This window comes from Notolepis coatsorum (genome assembly GCF_963971535.1).
Source record: "Notolepis coatsorum genome assembly, chromosome: 15".
Classification (NCBI taxonomy): domain Eukaryota; kingdom Metazoa; phylum Chordata; class Actinopteri; order Aulopiformes; family Paralepididae; genus Notolepis; species Notolepis coatsorum.
The window spans coordinates 46,174,889-46,198,537 of record NC_140179.1 but is presented as its reverse complement, the minus strand read 5'-3'; the positions used below and the strand labels follow the sequence as shown (position 1 = coordinate 46,198,537).

At 43.2% G+C, this 23,649-nt stretch overlaps 1 protein-coding gene across 1 annotated transcript in view; it reads left to right on the top strand.

The window, feature by feature from the left end:
• cmasa (cytidine monophosphate N-acetylneuraminic acid synthetase a) overlaps positions 1-23,649 on the top strand; it is a 47,174-nt gene that overhangs the window by 6,209 nt on the left and 17,316 nt on the right. Inside the window, exons 2-4 of the mRNA XM_084330410.1 lie at positions 8,172-8,314; positions 13,388-13,543; positions 23,490-23,626. Coding sequence (XP_084186536.1) covers positions 8,172-8,314; positions 13,388-13,543; positions 23,490-23,626 — 436 coding nt within the window. The remainder of the gene's footprint in view (positions 1-8,171; positions 8,315-13,387; positions 13,544-23,489; positions 23,627-23,649) is intronic.

Sequence of the window (23,649 nt, the reverse complement as noted above, 5' to 3'; positions counted from 1 at the left end):
GGCAGACTGTGTGTGTTAGAAAGAGAGAGAGAGAGAACATGTGTGTTTGTCATGTGTGTGTGTGTTAGAGAGAGACTAGAGCATGTATGAGAGATTCAAAAGGACAAAGATCAACACTTAAATCCAAGAGAGAGAGAGAGAGAGAGAGAGAGAGAGAGAGAGAGAGACTAGAGCCATATGAAATCCGTTTTATTATTTTCCAAATTCCATTAAATTTTTTCCCAAATTCCATTTTTTCCGTTTTAATATTTCAGAATTCTGTATTTTGCCTTTTATGCTCATTTTACCATCAGAAATAGTGTCTAATAAGTGGGAATGAATAAATGTCCACAATTGAATAAGATATAACAGTCCATTTAATGTTTTTAAGTGCTTCAACTCAGAAATACAGTTCAATTTTACACAATATTTTTCAATTAATATTGTGACAAAATAAAAATACATATTTCAAGTGTAAACAATAGATACAGCTAGCTACTACTGACATTATCACAATGACAATGTCAGTAACCTAGCTATATCTATTATATTGTGATGAAATATAGTAATGCATAATTTAGGCACCTTTAGTTTAGTTTATTTCGTTTATAAAGGACAGTGTATAATGGCAAACGTTTGCATTAAACAAATGGATGAGTGCACCAGATTTAGCAAGAAGCTATCATTTCCATCTATAGTCCTATGTACTGTAACGTTTCATAGCTATTTAAGTTTATTTAGATTATAAAGGGCAGTGTATAATGACAATAGTTTGCATTAAACAAATGGATGGGTGCACTAGATTTAGCAAGAAGCTATCATTTCCATCTATAGTCCTATGTAATGTAACGTTTCATAGCTATTTAAGTTTATTTAGATTATAAAGGGCAGTGTATAATGACAATCGTTTGCATTAAACAAATTGATGGGTGCACCAGATTTAGCTAGAACTTCTAGAAGCTATCATTTCCATAGATAGTCCTATAACGTTACATAGCTATTTAAGTGTATTTAGTTTATAAAGGGCAGTCGTTTGCATTAAACAAATGGATGGGTGCACTAGATTTAGCTAGAAGCTAAACGTCCTAATAGTGTCGCAAGTGTTTTTGCGGGTCCAGTCAACGGAACGTTGACAGAATTAGCAAAACACCTTATCACCGGAGGCATAAAAGTCATTAGGATACTGTTCTGCTCTGAATTGAGGGCTTATTGTGGAATAGTTTAGCTTCTTGACGATGTTAACACAAGCAGCCAGACGCTTGAGCACCGCGGCTGTGTTGTGTGTAACACGCTGTAGCGTCCCCGCCTCCCCGGTCGCGTGTACACCAAACGTTCCACCCAAAAACGAAATTTCAGTCCAGATTAGGCCAAATTCTGCAATATTCCACGTTTTGCAGTTGATTCCATTTTTATTGGTTAATTCCGCGATTCCGTCCGCGATTCCGTGAACGCGGATTTCATATACATTGGAAAGAAATTGGAATGCTATTTGGCCCTAAACAGAGAGTACACAGTGGCAGAATACCTGAGCACTGTGACTGAAGATCCTTGAGCACAGCCTAGCCATCGAGAAAGGCCGCCATAGGCAGACTGTGTGTGTTAGAAAGAGAGAGAGAGAGAGAGAGAACATGTGTGTTTGTCATGTGTGTGTGTGTTAGAGAGAGACTAGAGCATGTATGAGAGATCCAAAAAGACAAAGATCAACACTTAAATCCAACAAGAAGAGGGTCTATACCAGAGAAACCAAAGCAGCAAGGAGCCAATGGCCGACATCAGCTAAATAGGCTAGCCAGGTACTGTGACACCAGGCCACACACAGCTTTGGCCAACGGCCCAACGCTACCCAAGCTACACAAACGACCATTCACACACAGCACATGTCGTATCTCCAAATGTTGTGAAGTAGCATATGTTTTGCCTGGAAAAAAACATCGTTATTAACAAAACATTCGGGAGGGGAAGGAAGGAAGAGTGGGGTAATGTCATGACATCTTACCTGCACGAGGAACGCAGGGCGAAAGGCCGCAACACAGGTCTCCACGTTGACGAAAGGCCTCTCGCTGTCGGGACAAATAAGCTATGGCCAGAGCAGGGTTTCCGTTAGAATTTTTTTTTGCAGGTCTGAGTGTCCGGTAGATTTCAATCTACCGGACAAATGGGATAAATTCCGGTCAGAGTTTATTGAGCTTAAAAACAATTGATATGCCTATATAAAGAATGACATCATCAAGGCATTTATAATATTTTAACTTAAAACTAGGCTACTTTTGCGTATATACAGTCATTAATATATTCCAAATAAAATAAGTCCCTCGAGACTTCGTGCTGCTGCCGACTTGAGGTGTCGGTGGGCAGTCTGCCCGACCTTAATAAACAGCAGTCTGTTATAATCACATTTTTATGAGCTAACGAATTCCGTTATATTGGACATTTGTATTAATTATATCAAGCGAAGAACTGAGAAATTTGGCAGAGAGAGACGGCAACATTATCATGGGTTTGCGTGATGTATATCTCCACCTCCCAACGAGGTGGTGCTGGTCATAATGTCCTGTGAAAATAATTCCCTCTAAACACAATTTGATTATTTGAATTGTATTAAAATAGGCTAAAATTAAATAGCCTATGCGATGAACGAAGCAATCATTTGTTTCATCGTTGCTTCACCAAGCAGCCGGTCTAATAATGACATCCTGTTGTCAGCGCGAGCTGGCTGCTGATATATTTACGTGAAGCATGAAGCAGCAGTGTTTTTAGGTCCGGTCTGGAAACCGCTCAGCAGCGCCCCCACCCAACAGCTGAATTGCCAATGGCTGAATTGGAGTACTGCACCCTGCCGGCCGGCAGATGGATGCTTCTCGCAAATATATCAGCAGCCAGCTCGCGCTGACAACAGGATGTCATTATTAGACCGGCTGTTTGGTGAAGCAACGATGAAACAAATGTAATGATTGTTTGTTTCGTTCATCGCATAGGCTATTTAATTTTAGCCTATTTTAATACAATTCAAATAATCAAATTGTGTTTAGAGGGAATTATTTTCACCGGACATTATGACCGGAGAGATTAATTATGTCGGACTTCAACAGATTTTGCCAGTCAAATACCGGTAATTACCGGCTAACGGAAACGCTGGGCCAGAGCCTTGTCATGGTGCAGGCCCGACTACATCTTCTGTCAAAGATGATGTCGTAGTCAGAGTGCCAGGGCCTGCTATTCTCAAGGCTAACTGATAGCATCAAACGAACGTTCCCAGCTGACGCTAAACAGCTAACTGGCTAACAGTTAGCTCAATCAGGCACCTGGCTGTATGTAGCCGCATAGCTTGCTTCTGCGTTCTGCAAGCTATGCGGCTACATACAGCCAGGTGCTCTCACCAGGCACACACCGTTAGCTACTAGTAGTACTATATTAGCTAGTCGACCAGTTTGGCTCCAGAGAGAGAGAAAGAGAGATAGGTCAGGTCCACGGCGGGAATATAATCATAGGTTGACTCACCATAACGCAGTATCAACGCGGCGCCAATGGTAAAGTTGGAAGGAGACTTTCTTGGCCCACGGTGTAATTTCTTCTTCTTCGAGTACTTTCCGGCAGACTGGACACCTTTCGGCGTATTGCTGCCTAACAGATTTATCTGCTCACAAGTTCTCTTCTCCTTCTTTTGAAAAGACATCCACTCGCCTCGCCTCGCTCCTCTGAATAGGTTAGCTAACGCTAGTTAGCCTTTAGCTAAGCTAGCTACTAGCCGACATCATCATGGCTATACCATGACAAGGCTCCGGCCATTTGTCCCGCTAGCGAGAGGCCTTTCGTCAACGTTCCTTGGTGACCGACCGACTGATAATGACCGACCTCTTTCTTCGTCTTGGCTGGCATAACTAAGCATAATAGTCAAAAGCTGCACGCGCGAAATAGTCAAACGCAGCTGACTCACGCCGGCGTACTACACATGATGTAAGTAAAACCACTCCCTTCGTTGAAACCAATAGTATGTCTGCTGCAGAACCCCAGAGGCTGAGCAGGACTGCAGACCCAGGAACAAGTCAGACACATTCTACAAACGTGTCTAATGTGAAATATATAAGCATATAAGCAAAACTAGATTTTAGGTCTGTGATGAAAAAGGGCCTCGCGGGAAGGGGGGTCTCGCAAAAAAAACAAATTTTTTTTTTTTTTTTTTTTGCGAGGCCCCCCTTCCCGCGAGGCCCTGTGCGACCGCACTGCTCGCACACCCCCTGAGGCGGCCCTGGGTGTACCGATATGTTATCATCTACAAATACATTCAGCTGCAAAGCCAATTACATGCAAATATTTACATGCTTATACAGTTCAAAAGGTGCAATGAAAAACATATGTTTAAGATATATCAACAAGACTCAACATAACGTTCGTCAGCAAGGTGGCAGAATATTGTAGAGTGAACGATTGTGGGTCATGCGCATGCGTGCGCAAGCGCAGGAGCGCTCGGCAGTAGAATTCTGCAGGGAGTAGGATTTTGCAGAACACCTGTTACAAAAGCCCCAGGCTTGCAAACCGAAAGTCACGAAAGGGGCTATGATATTACCTGCATTGCATTGACCCCCTTTTGTTATTCTCTGCATTGTTTTTATTCTGTTTATTTTATGCTCATTGTATGTCTATTTTACCGGTGTGAAGCACTTTGGGCTGCAATTATTGCTTTACAAATACAGTTTATTATATTAATGTAAGTGAAAGAAAATGTCTCCATCATTTTAGTTGAATTCGTGGTTCGTTTGGAACCAGTGGCGTCATTTCAGATTATTTTTGTCAAATCAGTTGCGCAATAGTCACTTTTGGTGAGTTGTTTCTATACAATTCACTTATATGACATTTAGGTATGACACAGGACTACACAAGCATTTTTAGTATAGAAATGTGTCAACAGACTAAAGCAGGGAACCACAATATTTTGCATACAAATTATGCAGATATCATAACTGTCTATTATTTTTCTTGCAATTGAGCCAATTTTTTTGAGGTGTGTGTTCAACAGAATGTAGTATCAAAAACACATTCACAAAAAGTATGGGTTACTGAATGCTGAACTGCACTGTTATAATGTAAGACCTTACCTGTGTCCCTGTATCACTTGTCTCTGCTGCCCTCTGATTAAAAAACGTAAAAAACAATATCAAAACATGCTAGGGCTGTACCGAATAGTTCGAAGCTTCGTTCATAATGTTGACATTCGAATTCTAAATCAACATATAAATGTTTAATTATAAAAAATAAATTTTTTTAATTTTCTTTCATTTTTATTTGCCAAGGAGTGTGCGAGTGGTGGAGGGGACACATTTGGGGGCGTGGTCTGTTGCGTAGAGTTGTAGGTTGCGGGCGGTGGGTGAAGGGGGGCGTCTATGCCTTCTACAACGCTGTTCGGTTTCCGGGTTCCTCTGATTGGCCACTAAGCCCACGTGACCCTACGCTAGCACGCCCCAGTTATCGCTTACGCCGCGCATGAGCCGCGCCAAGCTCCTCAGCCTCCTCATATTTGCGAATGCATAAACTATATCTTAAATTATGGCTATGTGTCTAATATGGCCGTCGCTTATCAATTGACAGAGCTCTCATATTTGCGAATGCATAAACTATATCTTAAATTATGGCTGTGTCTAAACTGTCTAATATGGCCGTAGCTTATCAATGACTTGTTTTGTTTACATCAGGGTGAACGCTGTTGCATTCGCAAATATGAGAGCCAGCAATACGCAGCTCCAGTTAACCTAATTTATACCGTAATGAATAATTAAATACATGTACCGTTAACTGGAATATGTTGTTTCTTTACACATATGTTGGATTATGTAATTAGTTTGTCATGACAAACCAATAAAAAATCACTACTTTACATCAGGGTGAACGCTGTTACGCTGCCACCACCCACTTCAATGACAGAGCTCTCATATTTGCGAATGCATAAACTATATCTTAAATTATGGCTATGTGTCTAATATGGCCGTCGCTTATCAATGACTTGTTTTGTTTACATCAGGGTGAACGCTGTTGCATTCGCAAATATGAGAGCTATATCTTAAATTATGGCTATGTGTCTAATATGGCAGTCGCTTATCAATTGACAGAGCTCTCATATTTGCGAATGCAACAGCGTTCACCCTGATGTAAACAAAACAAGTGTGCAGGATGTGTTAATACGAGGTCATAGACAGATATTTCACAGACACCAAGCAATGCTGTTGCATTTCATGGCAATCTGAATCACACCATCGTTCACAGTTTCACACCAAACTTTGAGGGGAGGGTGCTATTGAGCCTGTTATGCAAAGACAGCTGTGGTCGGTACTTAGCGTGTGCACACAGAAATGCGACTCGTCCCGCCTCACTGTGTGCTCACCTGGCTACCTTTCTTTGCATGACAATGGCTCAGTCAGGTCTCGTCAGAGACCTGAGCTCAGAGATGGAACAAGCAGCCGGTTTCCGTATGCATCGCGTCACGTTTACTATCGTGTAACATTGTTTTGGAATTTGGACGGTAAAAACGTGCAGGGGACAATAACTGCCTTCTGAATACATGCAGGGGACATGTCTCCCGTGTCCCCCCCCATAATTACGCCCCAGTGAATACTACTTTGTATCAGCACGCGCTCTTCCCGTAACGTCAGCAGCATCCCATAATAGTCAGGCACCATACCCACTATCGCACCATACAGCAAACTATGTGTAACCAGTATAACAGATACTACTGGCAGTAGAGCTATCACATGGGGAGTCGGACCCACCGGCCGCTAACGGGTGATACCATAGTCGTACCTGGAACAGTGCCGTTATGAGGTCAGGTTACACAAGTTAGTTTATAACTGTACCGACCTATATTTACAAGTTAGGAGTGCTGATTTGGGGTCATAAAAGAATAAAGGGTCATCTGTCAGAATACCAGCGTTCTATTCTCTGCTTGGTGTCAGACTTTGGTGCCAGTTCTATTGAAGTAAAAAATATACAAGCTATCTGAGGAAATGTACAGCAACCAATACATCAAACGTTAGCTTGTTAACACTTTGAGCGCCGGCTATTATCCTCATCCTGTAGTAAATGCGCCACGCTTTAAAATATAGGCATTTTCACTGTGCGTTGTGGTGTTTGCAGGGCTATATCTATATTCTATATTATAGCTATGGAGACAATACTATGGCTTTAAAATATAGGCATTTTCACTGTGCGTTGCGGTGTTTGCAGGGCTATATCTATATTCTATATTATAGCTATGGAGACAATACTATGGCTCATTTGACAGTAACTATCCCCCGTTCAACATGTAAAAACGAATAATTTTTTTCATGTATACGTTCGCATGTTATCCCGTGGTGAATATTGTATAGTTTTAGAGTGATCCTGGCTAATTCCTGGAAACTGCGTTATGGAGCGATATGTGAATTTTGCTAAAGGCGTTCGCGTTGCTCGCCTGGACACGTTACTATTTCCAAATCAAAGGTATATAATGGGTATTATGTTTCATCATGAATGCATCAAAGGGGGTGGGGGGGGGGGGGGGCGTTTTTTGATGCTCTGATCATCAGCAATGGCAAGTAGGGAGGGGATACATGCATGCAACATGTAAACGACAACATTCATTTTGGACCCGGCAACATAAAAAAGAAAACATATATATGAATCAATATTTTTTTGGGGGGGGGGGGGGGGAATCAATACTTTTATTCCACACCTTTACTAAAAGCTCGGTATTCTTTTTTTGAAAATGATTACTCTACATCAGTGGTGCCCAACCAGTCGATCGCGATCGACAGGTAGATCGCGGGCTGATTTCAAGTAGATCTTGATTAATAAAATTTGATTATAATATTTTTTTTTTTTTTTTTTTTTTTTTTTTGCTAAATCAACTCTTCCTCTCCTTGTTAACTACAACAAGCAATGCTGTTTGGTATTTAAGATGAGGTCGGACTTGGCACTGACAGATTTGTGTTCATTGTGCTGCTTTTATAAAGCCTCAAATGACGGCTTACAATATACAATTTTGGCTGGTAGCTCTCGGGCTAGGTGGTAAATAAAAAAGTAGATCTTGGTTCAAAAAAGGTTGGGCACCCCTGCTCTACATAAACACTTTATCTATAGCATCTTTAAAGTTATATTAAAGATATATCCTTTCCTCTTGTTTGAAGATGATTGTATTATTATTATTATTATTATTTGTGTACTAGTGTGTGGGTGTCGACGGACCACGATGAGATAGAGAAGGTGGCGAAGGCGTGGGGGGCCAAAGTGCACCGCAGGAGCCCAGAGGTCTCCAGGGACTCGTCCAGTTCACTGGAGACCATCCAGGAGTTTGTTCGGCTCAACCCAGGTACATGCACACACACACACACACACACACACACAACCCTGTATTTCTATACTTGTGGGGACCATTACCTAAACTTCATCGGCTACATTCATTCTTTAGCTCCTTTAATCTAAGCTTAAAGGACCACACCCGCATGGTGATAAACCTACATTAAATGTATCTCCTGGGTCATGCTAACAAACCGGTCGGCTCTCAATAAAGAAATCGTTGTGCACGTTGGACCGGAAAGGCGCTACGGAAAGCGGTTCATAAAAACAAGGAAGTACACGAGCAGAGAGAGACGTTTCTAAGGAGCGACCAATTTGTTCTCATGACTAGCAGATACGTTTGGGAAGGGTTCTTTTTCATTCTAATGATATGGGTTGTCACCATAATGTTTGCATTTAAAAAAATATTTAAAATCTAAGTAAGTAAGCTATGTTCACGAAATGCAAAATATGTTTGTTGATTAGGGTTATACTGTATGTAGACTGGTATGGTCCTTACAGGCCTAACCTTAACCCTCACCCTAACCCCTAACACACATATGGACTAATTCAAAGTGAGGATCGTCCTCAATTCCTCAAAGTCCTGTCATATACAAAGGTCTGATGACCTAATAAATAATACCTGGACCGGGCTGTTATGAAGCCAGCCCGTCCAGTAAGTGCTTTAAGCACAGGTCCCGGTAGGTAAGAAATAATACAAATGCGTTTTCCAAAGGTAAAATTATATGTAGAGTTGTTCCGATACCGATACCAGTATCGGAAAAGCCGCCGATACTGGCTAAAATGCTGGTATCGGTATCGGCGAGTACCCTCTAATGCTGCGCTCCGATACCATATGACGTAATTTATCAACAACACTGTGGTCTGTTGAGTAAGCATTATAAAACAAACGTGTGCTTAATCGATTAAAGTGTCAATGCCATTTGTCATTTTAACAGCAGATACTTTCTTAAATGTCATCGTCCCGACAGAGCGGTGTTGACGGGGAGCTCATGGGTTCGCTTGGTGGCTGGTGTTATTAGCATTGAACAGCTAACCGAAAGCTAGCTTTAACATTACCTTGGCTAAAGTTGGGGCTATTCATATAATCCAGCAATAATGGCTGCAGACCTGCAAGCAAAGTACAGCAAGTTGGCAAAGGAGTATTCCAAGTTAAATCACAATGTCACCAGTAACGTTACAGTCTTCTATGGTCTTCCCATATACCGGTAGCTCATGCTAGCTAACGGTAACGTCGTCATTGCACAATTGCACGTCGCGTACACAATTAATGACATGTTGCGGACAGCCATATCGGCGACAATGTTTAGCTTTTAGTGCCAAATGATAAGAGTCTGAGGCGGAGTCTCAAAAGAGAATGTTGAATATTTATTGTGCAAAAATCACAACAGATCCTCTGCTACTTCAACGGAGCCTTGTAGACAGACTGAGTAGGGTATATCTGCAGAGCCAGTGGGTAGCGAGTGCAGCAACGTATAATGTCCGTGTGGATCATTGGAGTAGGGTATATCTGCAGTGCTGAAGCCCCATACTCATTGATTAATGATACTAATACAAATCTATACAATCACCTGTTGTTGAATAAATACCATTACTTTCTAGTTATTACTAAAAAACAGTATATATAAAACAGCATTTGTTAAAAAAAAAAAAAAAAAAAAAATATTTATAAAAAATTTATATAATATCTTTTTTTTTTTTTTAATTTATGTATGCACTGGTATCGGATAAGTATCGGTATCGGCCGATACCCAAAGCTTAGGTATCGGAATCGGATCGGAAAGGAAAAAATGGTATCGGAACATCTCTAATTATATGTATTTATAGTGGGGATTGAAACCCACAGCAACACAATTAGGGGAAAAGGTAAGGGGAGAACAAACAAGGTAAATGAACTAAGGTAAGCACAAGCCCTAGTGACCTAGTGTCACAGGACACAACCACAAGCCATGTGGTTGGCAGTCTGGGAATCACCCAGCAAGCGTACACAACGTGCACAATACAATCTAGTTTCACACAGGGGTGGCAAAAAGCAGAAGGCCCAATACATATATATTAACTAATTCCACACGGGTGGCACAGAGGCCACAATATATATATATTAGGGGTGGGAATCGGCAGAGACCTCACGATACGATACTATCGCGATACTTGTGGCACGATACTAAATATATCACGACAATAAGGCCAACACAATATCAAATCCACACACAGTGGCAATTCAAGGGGCAACCTCCACACTCCACTCTAGCCAGTGGCAAATAACACAATGAGGCGCACAGGTGTGTGTCACATGCCATGCTTTATCCACCCGTCCCTTGAGGCTGTTGCCGTCAGCTGCCACTCATTAGGCAATCAGCACTCTTCAGAGGAGGACACCTGGCAAAGAAAGAAAGAAAGAAAAAAGGCATTAATCACCATGACACACACACATCACATACCAAACATAACATTACGTACTAACCTGACGTTCACATGGTGTCACAAATACAGTAATAATGATAATGACCAACCCACGTATGTCACACCCCGCCCCATAAAAGCGAACCTGTTGGGTTAGCAAAACAAGAAACTTGTTCAAGCCACATTCCTGTCTGTAATTGACTATGGTGACATAATATATGCATGCTGCCTCTTCAAGGCTAAAAAAGCTAGACGGTGTGTACCATGCTTCTCTGCGCTTCATCACTAGTGCCAAAGGGCTTACTCACCATTGTGAGCTTTACCAAATGGTAGGATGGACCTCTCTGTACGTATGGAGGAAATCCCACATGTTTGTTTTTTATATATAAGGCCATCCTAGGGAAGCTTCCCCTATATCTTTCCAACCTAATTAGCTTTGCCTCTAGCAGCTACCATACCAGGTCCACAAGATGGCTACATTAAAAAAAAAACGAGAATAAACACTGAACTAGAAAGAACAGCTTTTTCAAGCTTCGCACCTTGGGCATGGAATGGGCTACAGGACCATAGCCACTTAGATACCCTGGTCTCTCTCTGCGAATTTAAATCTGTATTACATAACTTCCTACAAGAAGAATGTCGCTGCTTTCTGTAGTCGGGTCCCAACTGCAAAACTGCAAAATTACTGTATTACCCTGTATTATACTGTCATACACTTTTACTATTATGTAGACTATTCTGTTTTTGTGTTTACATGTGATGTATTGTATATTGTATACATGCACTTTTATTATGTTCTTGTGTGATGTACCGCACATTTTATTGCTGTCTGATATATTGCAAATGTTATTGCTGTCATCTTGGCCAGGTCTCCCTTGCAAAAGAGATATTGTATCTCAATGGGACTTCCTGGTTAAATAAAGGTTAAAAATATTTTTTTTTAAAGAAAATACCTGGGAGAACAACAGATAATAAAAAATGTCTCCCTCAACCCATCATCTCCACCACAAAATCACACCCCATATAGGCTACACATCACCTCCACATAGGCCATCGAGGTGCACGCCCCTGCTCTGGGCCCACACGGTTGACCACCACATCACCCAAAACACACATTGCCCTTAGGCACATCTCCCAACACCAGATTCATCAGCCGTGGGAACGTGGCTGGTGCATTTCTTATCCCCGAAGGCCATGGCGGTGTACTGCAGTCACCCATCCTGGGCAACGGGAACGAGTCAGACACCGGTACAGCGTTCACCTTCCTGTAATCAGTACAGAAAACAGGGAGACTCATCAGCTTCGGGAGCTAGAAGGCAAGGAGGACTCCATGGACTATGGCTAGGTTTAGCTAGCCCCTTTCCCAGGGGATACAGAGCCTCTCTCCTCATGACCTCCCTCTTATTATAGTATAGTATAGTAATAGAAGTACACACACACACACACACGCATCCAAAAACGTCCAAATTTTTTTTGTTGGCCAGTTACTGAGAGTAAATTACGGTAGTTTGAATACGGCCGCCAGTGATCTCATCGGGGACATTGAATCCTTGTGTTGTGTTAATTACAGCAAGGTAACAGTCCCTAATAAGACAAGGTATTGCTATTTATTTTTCATCTACATGATTTCACAGAGCTGTAATTAACATCTGGCTGCAAGCTTGCAGCTGGATAGCTTTCTACTGAATGCACAGAGGGGAAATTGGTGTCTATCTTATTGTCTGACTCTGGAGAAGCACATTTCCCATACTGTTGACGTGTCCCTTTAACACTGGCTGAGCAAGTCACCTACCCACAACCCCACTTTGGGTCGCGACTAGGGATGTCCCGATATTATCGGCCTACCGATATTATCGGCCGATATCGGCATTAAAATGTGATATCGGAAAATATCTGTATCGGTTTTACATTTTTAAACAATTCTATAACCTTTATTTACCCAGGCAAGTAAGAACAAATTCAGATTTTATTTATTGTCAAAAGTATGCATAATGTGTTAATTCCACAACAAGACATATGTAATGTTAATTACCTGAAATTATTCAGTTTTTGGGGGGGGGGAACCCTGCATATATCGGTATCGGTTGATATCGAGTTGGACAATATTGGTATATCGGTATCGGTAAAAAAGCCAATATCGAGCATCCCTAGTCGCGACCCGTAGTTTGAGAACCGCTGATCTATATGAATTCACTGATCTCTCTTGTCCTATACATCCATTCATCTATATCAGCGGGTCCCAAACTTTTTTGGCCGTGCACCCCCTGTCACCTCCCGACCTAGCTCGCGCACCCCCCAATGGGTTTCTGTTAGAAAAAATTGTTGCTGGTCTCCGTGCACAGATTTAATTTTTTATTTTATCTCTTCCCACAGCGACTATGGATAGGGAATTTCTTTATTTAATTAAAATGTTCACGACAATACTCTGCCAGCATGTTTAATATCCATAATACTAAAGGTTTGACTAAGATTTGTATGACATTTTATTGTACATTTTATTTTATTTATTTTTTACCACCATTAGCCTTTTCATGTCACGCACCACCTAGAGGGCGCTCGCGCACCACAAGGGGTGCGCGCACCACAGTTTGGGAACCACTGATCTATATGAATTCATATTGATCTCTCTCTCACATATCCATCGATTTAATCTCTCTCTATTCTTCTCTCCTGGTTCCTCCAGAGGTGGATGTGATCTGCAACATACAGGCCACGTCGCCCTGCCTCCACCCGTTTCACGTGAAGGAGGCGGTGGAGATGATCACGCTGCATGGGCACGATTCTGTCTTCGCCGTGGTCAGACGCCATCAGTTCCGCTGGCAGGAGGTGAAGAAAGGATGTAAGTAAATGGTAAACAACACTAATGGCGAAGGCTGCCATGTAAAGCCTCGACCAGCTTGTTGTTGGGAGCAGTTAAGAGGTTAAGTGTCTTGCTCAAGGACTTCCACTGAAAAGTCACTGAAATCACTCCTGTCTGTACCCTTTATATATGAAATACGAAATACACTCCAAATACAAATTTCCTGTAAAAAATAAAATAAAAAAACCAGAGGCTAAAAAGCCCAAGGTAGGGGAGCTCCAGTAGCTCACCACGTACCGCGAGTGCTATTTCAGCGCCGTGGACAACCGCGCTCGCGCGGATCTGGGGCTGAGCGCGTTCGAATCCCGGACGGCAGCCGTGCCTTTCCCAGAGTCTCTTTCCCCCCCATCTGAACCCTTTCAGCCTGCTTCTGTCGGTCGAACTTGACCAAGTATGAGTGCGATGAAAAAGCGATAAACGCTAAAAAGAACCAGCTGACTGGTCAAAGTTAAAAAAAAAAAAAAAAAAAGGCCCAAGGTGGACAGTACCTGGACGTGCGGTGGCACAGGGTTTGAGTGTCTGGTCCAGCTCCTCAGTGCCGGCTCCAGGGTATTGCACAGCTCCATTGGGACGGGTCTTGATAGCCTGAAGTGTCCCACTAGGTACTCATCGCTCTCTGCTCCCTCCTCCCCTCCCTTTTAAATAGTGTGATTGGTCACTGATTATTGGATGGCATGGTTCAATTTACATGATTGATGTTCAAGTCCACGTGCAAGTTCAAGGTTTTATTTGTCACATACCAGTAAGTTGAGCAGTGGAATGTTTCTCCACTGGCTCTTTCAATATGCACACTAGGCAAGGTAAAATATTTGATAAATAAATAACAATACAGGATGGTATATGGACTATTAATACAAAATGGTAAATATATAGCCTACATTCTATTCCACAATGGCTATAATATACACACAATTGAGTTTAGTGCTTATATTTATTCACTGCCATTTGCAGTGTTTGTGTAGTGCTTTTATTTATTTTACGACATCACGATGCCTAGTTGAATCATGACTATAAATGTAAACCGTAATTCTTAATGATATAAATATTCTCGTAATTATTATTATTTAAATCTGAGGATGTCTGTAGAATCGATGTGAATGAATCACCAATGATTTCTCACAAATTAAGCCCTTAACTCATTCCCCGCCAACGACGAGTATACTCGTTATTGGCCGCCAATCGTTGGACGCCAACAACGAGTATACTCGTTGTAACTGAGGGGTACAATTCCCTGACTGTATTGTTAGATATGATACTTACTACCACTACCTCTTGTACTTTAGACTCTGGCCACCCAGTACTAGGTATAAATAATTATGATAAACACTCCCACCTGATGAAACGGATCCAACACAAATGTACCAAGTCGAAAGTCTGCGTTTAATAATAATACATAGCAAAAGGTATGTACAACGATCACTTAATTACATTTATGATTTGAAATAGTATGCACTTTTATGGCAAATGAGTATTCGTAGGTAGATCAATATCGAATGTCCAATCTCTGATTGCGCAGGAAGCAAATATACAACCTGGAATATTTAGGGAACAATAGCAATGATACTTGAATGATTATATAGCTGGATACACTAGGGGAAGGTTCCGACTGCTTGTAGGACAGCTGGAGGGGGGGGGTAGAGTCTGGCTGTATCCCGTCTGGCCGAGGGTATCCTGGGAGAGCCCACAGTCGTGCGACCCGGTGCCCAGCGATCCTCGATCCACAGATGAAAGCAGTTGGACTCTCTGTGGCCCGCGTCCTCCGGTCCACGATGGAGAGACGTGAGGCGACCTCGTCGTGTAGAGCGTCTTCTCACCTGTCGTCCTCTCCGGGGGGGGTATTTCCAACACACCGCAGTGTTGGCCTTTATCCATAGAATAATCAAAGTACTCAAAGCATAATCCAAGCCGGGGAAGGCTAGCCGTCGTCGGTAGAATAATCCAATATACAGGTCCACTCGCTCTTTGGCCTGGAGCTCCTCGGGTGCAGCTTCACGTGGGGTCAACCACCCTGGATAAGCGTCCAGCTGATGCCCGAAACGATGGGGGTGCTGATTACTATAGAACTCTTACCGCACGAGGCACTACATATGAATAGACTATTATTAGCTTAATAGAATACGTCCAACTCGACGATATAGTGCCAAATATGACTATTCAAATATTAATATACACGATGTCTCAATGCCGATACTGGGCCGAATTGGCCTTACTGCCCACACGTGGTTCGCGGGGAGGCTTTTGCGTCTGTCACTCTGTTGGAGGGTAAGGAACTGGACTAAAAGAAAGCTCTACTTTAATAGCGCAGTATATATACGCACTATGAACAAATAGTACCATTAGTGGTGCGGTAGACATATTCCTACGCGGAACTAGGACTTGTCCATACATGTTGAGCGGTACGATTGAACCTGGTCTGAGGGGTATGGCGACCTGGCACCAAGGTCTCGTCCAATGGTAGAATGGAGACTATTATGGGATGTTCAGTAGACTAGAAGGGATATTCAATGCATATTGTACAAGGAATATACAAGGGATATCAGGGGATATACAAATACAATTAAATATATATATATAAATAAATATATATATTCGGTTTAATCTGATCCTTCAGAACACTCGTTATTTGATCGTTATTTCTTTTATTTGCTATTTCCATTCATAATCCATCCAGGAAGGCTGTGTAACCATAGGGAATGGGTCTGAGATCGCAAAGGTCCAATACCGCCGCCTGGTGTTGCACTCCATTTGAGACTGTATCTCTCTGTGCGTCGATGAAAGTCATCCGGGCGGAGTTTTTTAGTAACGTGGATCAAGAGCTTCACCCGATCGCATTGAATCGTTTTCGGGACGCCCGATTCATTATGCTGTGGGGGGTTATGTCGTGGCCCAAATTGACATACGATCTAGCAGATGGCAATAAAATAATTGGAATATTCTTTTTGGAATCTCACCGGCCACAGGTAAGAGCAATTTAACGTCAATTTCAGCTTGGTTGTGCATTGTTTTCATAGCCATCACCCTGATCAGCGTATAACAATAATAATAATAATAATAATAATAATAATAATAATAATAATAATAATAATAATAATAATGCAGGACCTGTCGCTGATGTCTTTAATTGGCATGCAACGACACTCAATGTTAGCGGCACACACACACCGGAACACACACGCATGCATTGTCTGTAGGATCGCCGATGCGATACTCCTCTGCGTTTAACCCAGGGGTGGGCAATTATTTTTCCCGGGGGGCCGAATGAGCAACTGAAAATATGTTGGGGGGCCGGGCCAAAATTCCAAACTCAATTATGCATAATATAAATTTTATTTCTATATAAAAAGCAGTAAATGGCATTGTTTTGACCCCTGGTAAGAGTGTATGTTATTATTTGGTTAGGTTAGCTTTCAAAAATATAATTTATTCAAATAGAATTTATTTCCAAAATGATAAACAAAATGTGAAACATTAATAACAAAGGGCATTTTGAGTTTCATATACTATTGAAACAAGGATTTTCTTAGCTTTCTAAAGACATCACATCATCTTATAGCAAAAATAAACAAGACATGTCACTGAACTGTGTAAAGAAAAGTGTCCCAGTTTTGTAGCCTTTTTTACTTTACATGCCTATATTAAACATTTAATGTTTTCAGAACTGTGCAAAAAAAAGAAAAAAAAATATCAAGTGTCCCATTTCACTTGTTATATTTCCACATTTTAGTGTTCTTCAGTTCTTTTTTTTTCATTCAGTGTGAGAAATCCAGTCTCTGTTGAGCTTTAACAAGTCCATCAAAGTCAGGTTGCATGTCTGAGGTGGAGATGCGAAGCACAGCTGCCAGATGTTCATCAGTGAGAGAGGATCTGTACCTGGACTTGGTAAACGTCATGACTGAGAATGTCTGTTCACATATGTAGGTGGATCCAAAGAGAACCAACATCTTCTGAGCATGTCTCCTAAGCGTATACTGTGCGTGTGAACGTTGACACGAAAAAAAAAGTAAAAAAAAAAAAATAAAAAAAAAATTTTTTTTTATTTTTTTTTATTTTTTTTTATTATCATGTAATCTTTCGCGGGCCGGTCAGAATCATCCCGCGGGCCGAATCCGGCCCGCGGGCCGTACAATGCCCAGGTCTGGTTTAACCCATCCCGTCGTCCTTCCCCCCAAGGGCAGCCGAGAGCAGACAAGGGCTGTGGCGTGAGCCACGCCCGGGGACCATCCAAGTGCTCCTGCCCGTCTTCGTCACGGACGCGACAGTGTTAGCCATCTGAAAACATGCAAACTCCACACAGAAAGGCCTGGGAGATACCCCACCTGGGTAACTGGCATCATGGAAACCTGGTCCCCAAGCGGGAATCGAACCCTGGACCTTCTTGCTGTGAGGTGACAGTGTTAACCACTACACCACCGTGCCTACGTATGCTGTTGTACTAACGAATGCCGTTATTGACAATCAATTAATCAGAAACCATAGTATTGTATACATAGCTATACTATAGAATATAGATATAGCTCTACAAACAAGGTGACGCACCACTATCTTTTAAAGCGTGGCGCAGCTAGAACAGGATAAGACTAATCCCCGGCGCTGAATGACTTAAGGTGCAGTAATAAAATCACACAAGTAATAAAAGAGAACATACAATACTATACAGAACATAAAATACTATACAAGAAACATAAAATACTATACAAGAAACATAAAATACTATACAATAAGACAATGTTACAATACTGTACAATATACAAAATAACAACAATATACAAAAGAACAATATACAAAATAACAGTCACAGTGTCAGACGGTAGTGGGTGGGTATTACACTGTGGATATTGCACTTGAGGGGGTAGGATGTTGCACAGTGTGGGAGGAGGGGGAAGGGGTGAATTATTGGTGCATGTTAGAGTTAAAGGTAGTGATGGCTCTGGGCCTGTTTGTTCTGGCTCTGATGCACCTGTAACACCTGCCCGATGGCAACAGGTTGAACAGAGAATGGCGCTGCAACGTCCGGCTGCCTTTCTGTTCGCTCCGTCGAGACTGTGCTTACTTTTGTTAATATTTATAGTTTTAAGAGTTTTGTCTGTACCAACAGTAGGTGCATTTAATGTGTATGACCGTCAGTCACTTATAGACATCGGATTACGGGAAACTTACCGATTGGATTACTCACTGGACCAGCTTTCCGAACCGCAACAATGGCCTGAGGAGATTCTCCGGAGAATGGGACCAGAGCCTTTGTTCCTTGATCCCAGGAACAAAGGAACCAGACGGCGTGGGAAGAGAGCTGGGATCCGTAACAGCAGTGGTGCAGTGCTGGTATAACTCGGTATAACGGCGTTATACCTCGGTCACTGAGGCTGAAGTACGCGCAATCGCTTTTTACATGGCATTATCCAACCGGACTCCCGGAGAAGCATGCAGCTGCAGAGCCGCAGAGCCAGCGGCGCTCTCTGGGCCGCGCGCTGACGGCCGCGCTGTGAGGCAATAGTATCCAGCTGCAGGACGAGAGCAGCCAAAAAAAACTGTGCATGCGCGCGTGGAGCGTTTGACCTACTGTCAATTTGCCACTGCACCACTGCGTAACAGGCTGAGATCCAGACGCCACCGAACGCCATTGCCCAGTATATTGCTAGCCAATGTACAATCAATTGACAATAAACTGGATGACATCCGAGCAAGGATTCAATACCAAAGAGACGTTAGGGACTGCAACATTCTCTGCTTCACCGAAACGTGGCTCACGCCGGTCGTTCCAGACCACGCAATCCAACCAGCTGAACACTTCTTTATCCACCGCAAGGATCGTACAGCAGAGTCCGGTAAACAACGTGGAGGAGGTATTGCCTTCATGTTTAACAACAATTGGAGCGATCCAACTAACGTGAAGGAATTATCCAACCACTGCTGCCCAGACCTGGAATATATAACCATCAAGTGTCGTCCTTTCTTCCTCCCGAGGGAGTTAACGGCGATCATCCTTGTAGGAGTGTATATTCCACCGCAAGCCAGCAACAACGTCGCGCTCTCCAGACTCCACGACGAGGTAAATAGAATACAAGCGGCGAACGTTAACGCCGCCATTTTGGTGCTGGGTGATTTCAATAGCGCCAATCTGAGAAAGGTATTACCTGACTTCTATCAGCATGTGACTTGCAACACCAGAGGCGGTAACATCCTAGATCACTGTTACACGCAATTTAAAGGTGGCTACAAGGCTCATTCTGATAGTGGCTTTGGTAAATCAGATCACGCGTCCATCTTTCTTTCACCAATGTACAAACAGAGAATCAAAAGTACTCCTGTAGTCTCGCGAGAGGTGCAGAAATGGGATTTGACGTCGGAGGAGACGCTCCAGTCTGCGTTTCACTGCACAGACTGGAATGTGTTCCGCGACACATAACATTAATGTCTACACGGAGACAGTACTGGACTATGTTTGTACTTTGGTGGAAGAAACAATCCCCACTACCAAAATGAGAGTTTACCCAAATCAAAAACCCTGGGTAGACAAATCCGTCCGTGAAGCTCTGAGAGAGCGCACCAAAGCATACAACGACGGCCTAGTGGCAGGCAACATGAATGACCACAAGGTGGCGCGATACAACGTAAGGAGGACAGTGTCAGAGGCCAAACGGCGCTACAGGGATAAAATTGAACTCCAGTTTGAACAAGCTGACTCTAGAGCTATGTGGCAGGGGCTCAAAACGATGACAGACTACAAAGGCGCCTCCCTCAAACTGAACAGTGACATCTCCTTAGCAAATGACCTCAATACCTTCTATGCGAGGTTTGATGCTGGTAATAACAACACCAGCTCACAAGCCACGGCAATGGGGGGGGGGGGGGGGGGGGGTCGGCTGCTGATGGAGGCGCAGTGTTCAGGGTAACAGAGCATGAGGTGAGGCGGACCTTTAAAAAAGTGAATATCAGGAAGGCAGCAGGTCCGGACGGCATCCCCGGCCGCGTCCTAAAAGTCTGTGCCGACCAACTGGCCCCAGTATTCACTGACATATTTAACCTGTCCTTAGAACAGGCTGTCATCCCCACCTGCCTGAAGAAGTCCACTATTATCCCTGTACCCAAAAAATCCAAGCCTGCTTGCCTCAACGACTACCGCCCTGTAGCTCTCACCTCCATAGCCATGAAGTGCTTTGAGAAGCTAGTAAAGGGCTACATCTGCTCCTCCCTCCCCATCAACATGGACCCCCTGCAATTTGCATACCGCCCCAACAGGTCCACGGAGGACGCCATAGCCCATGTGCTGCACACAGCAGCATCACACCTGGACAAGAGGCAGGGGAACTATGTGAGAATGCTATTCATCGACTACAGCTCGGCATTCAATACCATAGTCCCCTCCATACTCATAGCCAAGCTCAGGGACCTGGGCTTGAACTATGACCTCTGCCAGTGGGTCTTGGACTTCCTGACTGGCAGACCCCAGGTGGTGAGAGCAGGCAACTGCACCTCCTCATCCATCACCCTCAACATAGGGGCCCCCCAGGGCTGTGTTCTGAGTCCCCTCCTCTACTCCCTGTACACACACGACTGTGTGGCTCAGCGGAGTAGCAATACAATCATCAAATTTGCTGACGACACAGTGGTGGTGGGCCTGATCTCTGCCAACGACGAGAGGGCCTACCTGGAAGAGGTCAAGGTCCTGGCGGGATGGTGCCAGGAAAACAGCCTCTCCCTGAACGTCAGCAAAACAAAGGAGATGATTGTGGACTTCAGGAGGTCGGGGGTCAAGGACTACAGCCCCCTCAGCATCGACGGGGCACCGGTTGAGAGAGTCAACAGCTTTAAGTACCTCGGAGCCTACATATCCGAGGACTTGACATGGACCACACACATTGACAGTGTTGTGAAGAAGGCACGACAACGCCTCTACTTCCTCAGGCGCCTAAGGAAGTTCCAAGTCAGTCAGAAGATCCTTAAGAACTTCTACTCATGTACAATAGAGAGCATCTTGACCGGCAACATCACCTCCTGGTTTGGGAATAGCACTGCACAAGACCGAAGCAGACTACAAAGAGTGACACGTTCAGCCGAACGCACAATTGGAGGGGGGCTCCCCACCCTCCAGAACATTTACAACAAGCGTTGCAAGGGCAAGGCTAAGAGAATCATTAAAGACTCCAGTCACCCGAACAACTGCCTCTTTGAACTGCTGCGGTCAGGCAAGCGATACCGGAGTCTCAAGGCGAGCACAGAAAGACTCAGAAGAAGCTTCTATCCCCAGGCCATCAGGCTGCTAAACGAACAATGAACACTACACAACAACAACCACCAAACGCACATAGCACACACATCCACACGCACACACTCACTTTAAACAAACACACTGTAGCACCCACTCCACACACTTTATAGCACACACCCACTTTAAACAAACACACTGTAGCACCCACTCCCCACACTTTATATTTATTGATGAAGGATTGCACTACAACTCGTACACCTTACTGTAAATTGTACCTAAATTGTACCTCATCCCATTTCTGCTTTGCACTATATAGTACTGTACATTAGTACACTGCATAGTATTGTATATTATATGGTAACTCAGAACATTGTACATATGTCTATACCGAACACTGTGACCTCATTTTCTTCTTCTAAATTACATGCTATACTATGTTATTTGATACTATCTTGTCTAGCACAGTCTCTGGAGCGTAACAGTAAGAAGCATTTTGTATGAAAGTATTCTGTACTTCTGTATGACAACTATTAAAGAAACTTGAGAAACTTGAACTTGAACAGGTGGAACGTGGAAGCCAGGGTGTTGAGGCAGCGGGAGTTGTGCAAGTCCTTCAGGGAGTGGAGGGGGCAACCGATGATTCTCTGTGCCAAGTTTATGACCCTCTGAATCGCCTTTCTGTCTGCTTCAGTGCAGCTGGTGTACCACACTGTTATGCAGTACGTCAGCACTGAGGCTCTCAACAGCAGAGCAATAGAAGGTCACCATCAGCTGCTCCTCCAGTCTGTTCTTCCTCAACACCCTCAGGAAGTGAAGTCTCTGCTGGGCCTTCTTAATGACCGCGGTTGTATTTGCGGTCCATTGTCCTTTTAGTAGTAGTAGTTTTATTCACAGTCGTCACACACAATACATCTATTTATTACTAAAAGATTAGCACTACATCTCTACCTCATTTTAGCATTTTGTTGCATTTTGTACTTTAGTTTTGTATATTGTATATTTTGTATAGTGTTTGGTCTTTATTCTTTTTACTTTACATTAAGTGCATTTCCAATAATATTGGTGTGTTCCTTTAAAAAAATTAAATTAACATGGTTTCACCTACCAAACCCAAGGCTAGTATTGGATACAAAATAATTGCAGCTGGATATGCCTCACGCCTCAATATTTTTATTTGGCCATTTCAAACAAAGTGTAATTTGATCACTTACAAAGTTTGTGAACATGCACACAAAAAGTTTGCCCTAGTTTGACCAAGTTTCTCTCTTGTCCTCCTCAGCTAATGAGATGACCAAACTTCTCTTGTCCTCCTCAGCTAATGAGATGACCAAGCTTCTCTCTTGTCCTCCTCAGCTAATGAAATGACCAAGCTTCTCCCTTGTCCTCCTCAGGTAATGAGATGACCAAACTTCTCTTGTCCTCCTCAGCTAATGAGATGACCAAACTTCTCTTGTCCTCCTCAGCTAATGAGATGAGCAAACTTCTCTTGTCCTCCTCAGCTAATGAGATGACCAAACTTCTCTTGTCCTCCTCAGCTAATGAAATGACCAAACTTCTCTTGTCCTCCTCAGCTAATGAGATGACCAAACTTCTCTTGTCCTCCTCAGCTAATGAAATGACCAAACTTCTCTTGTCCTCCTCAGCTAATGAGATGACCAAGCTTCTCTCTTGTCCTCCTCAGCTAATGAGATGACCAAGCTTCTCTCTTGTCCTCCTCAGCTAATGAGATGACCAAGCCGTTGAATATAGACCCAGTCCGAAGGCCCCGGCGTCAGGACTGGGATGGAGAGCTGTGTGAGAACGGCTCCTTCTACTTTGGCACCAGACAACTCATAGAGAAAGGTGGAGCCCTGCAGGTACTGGAGCTGGGTTAATTCTG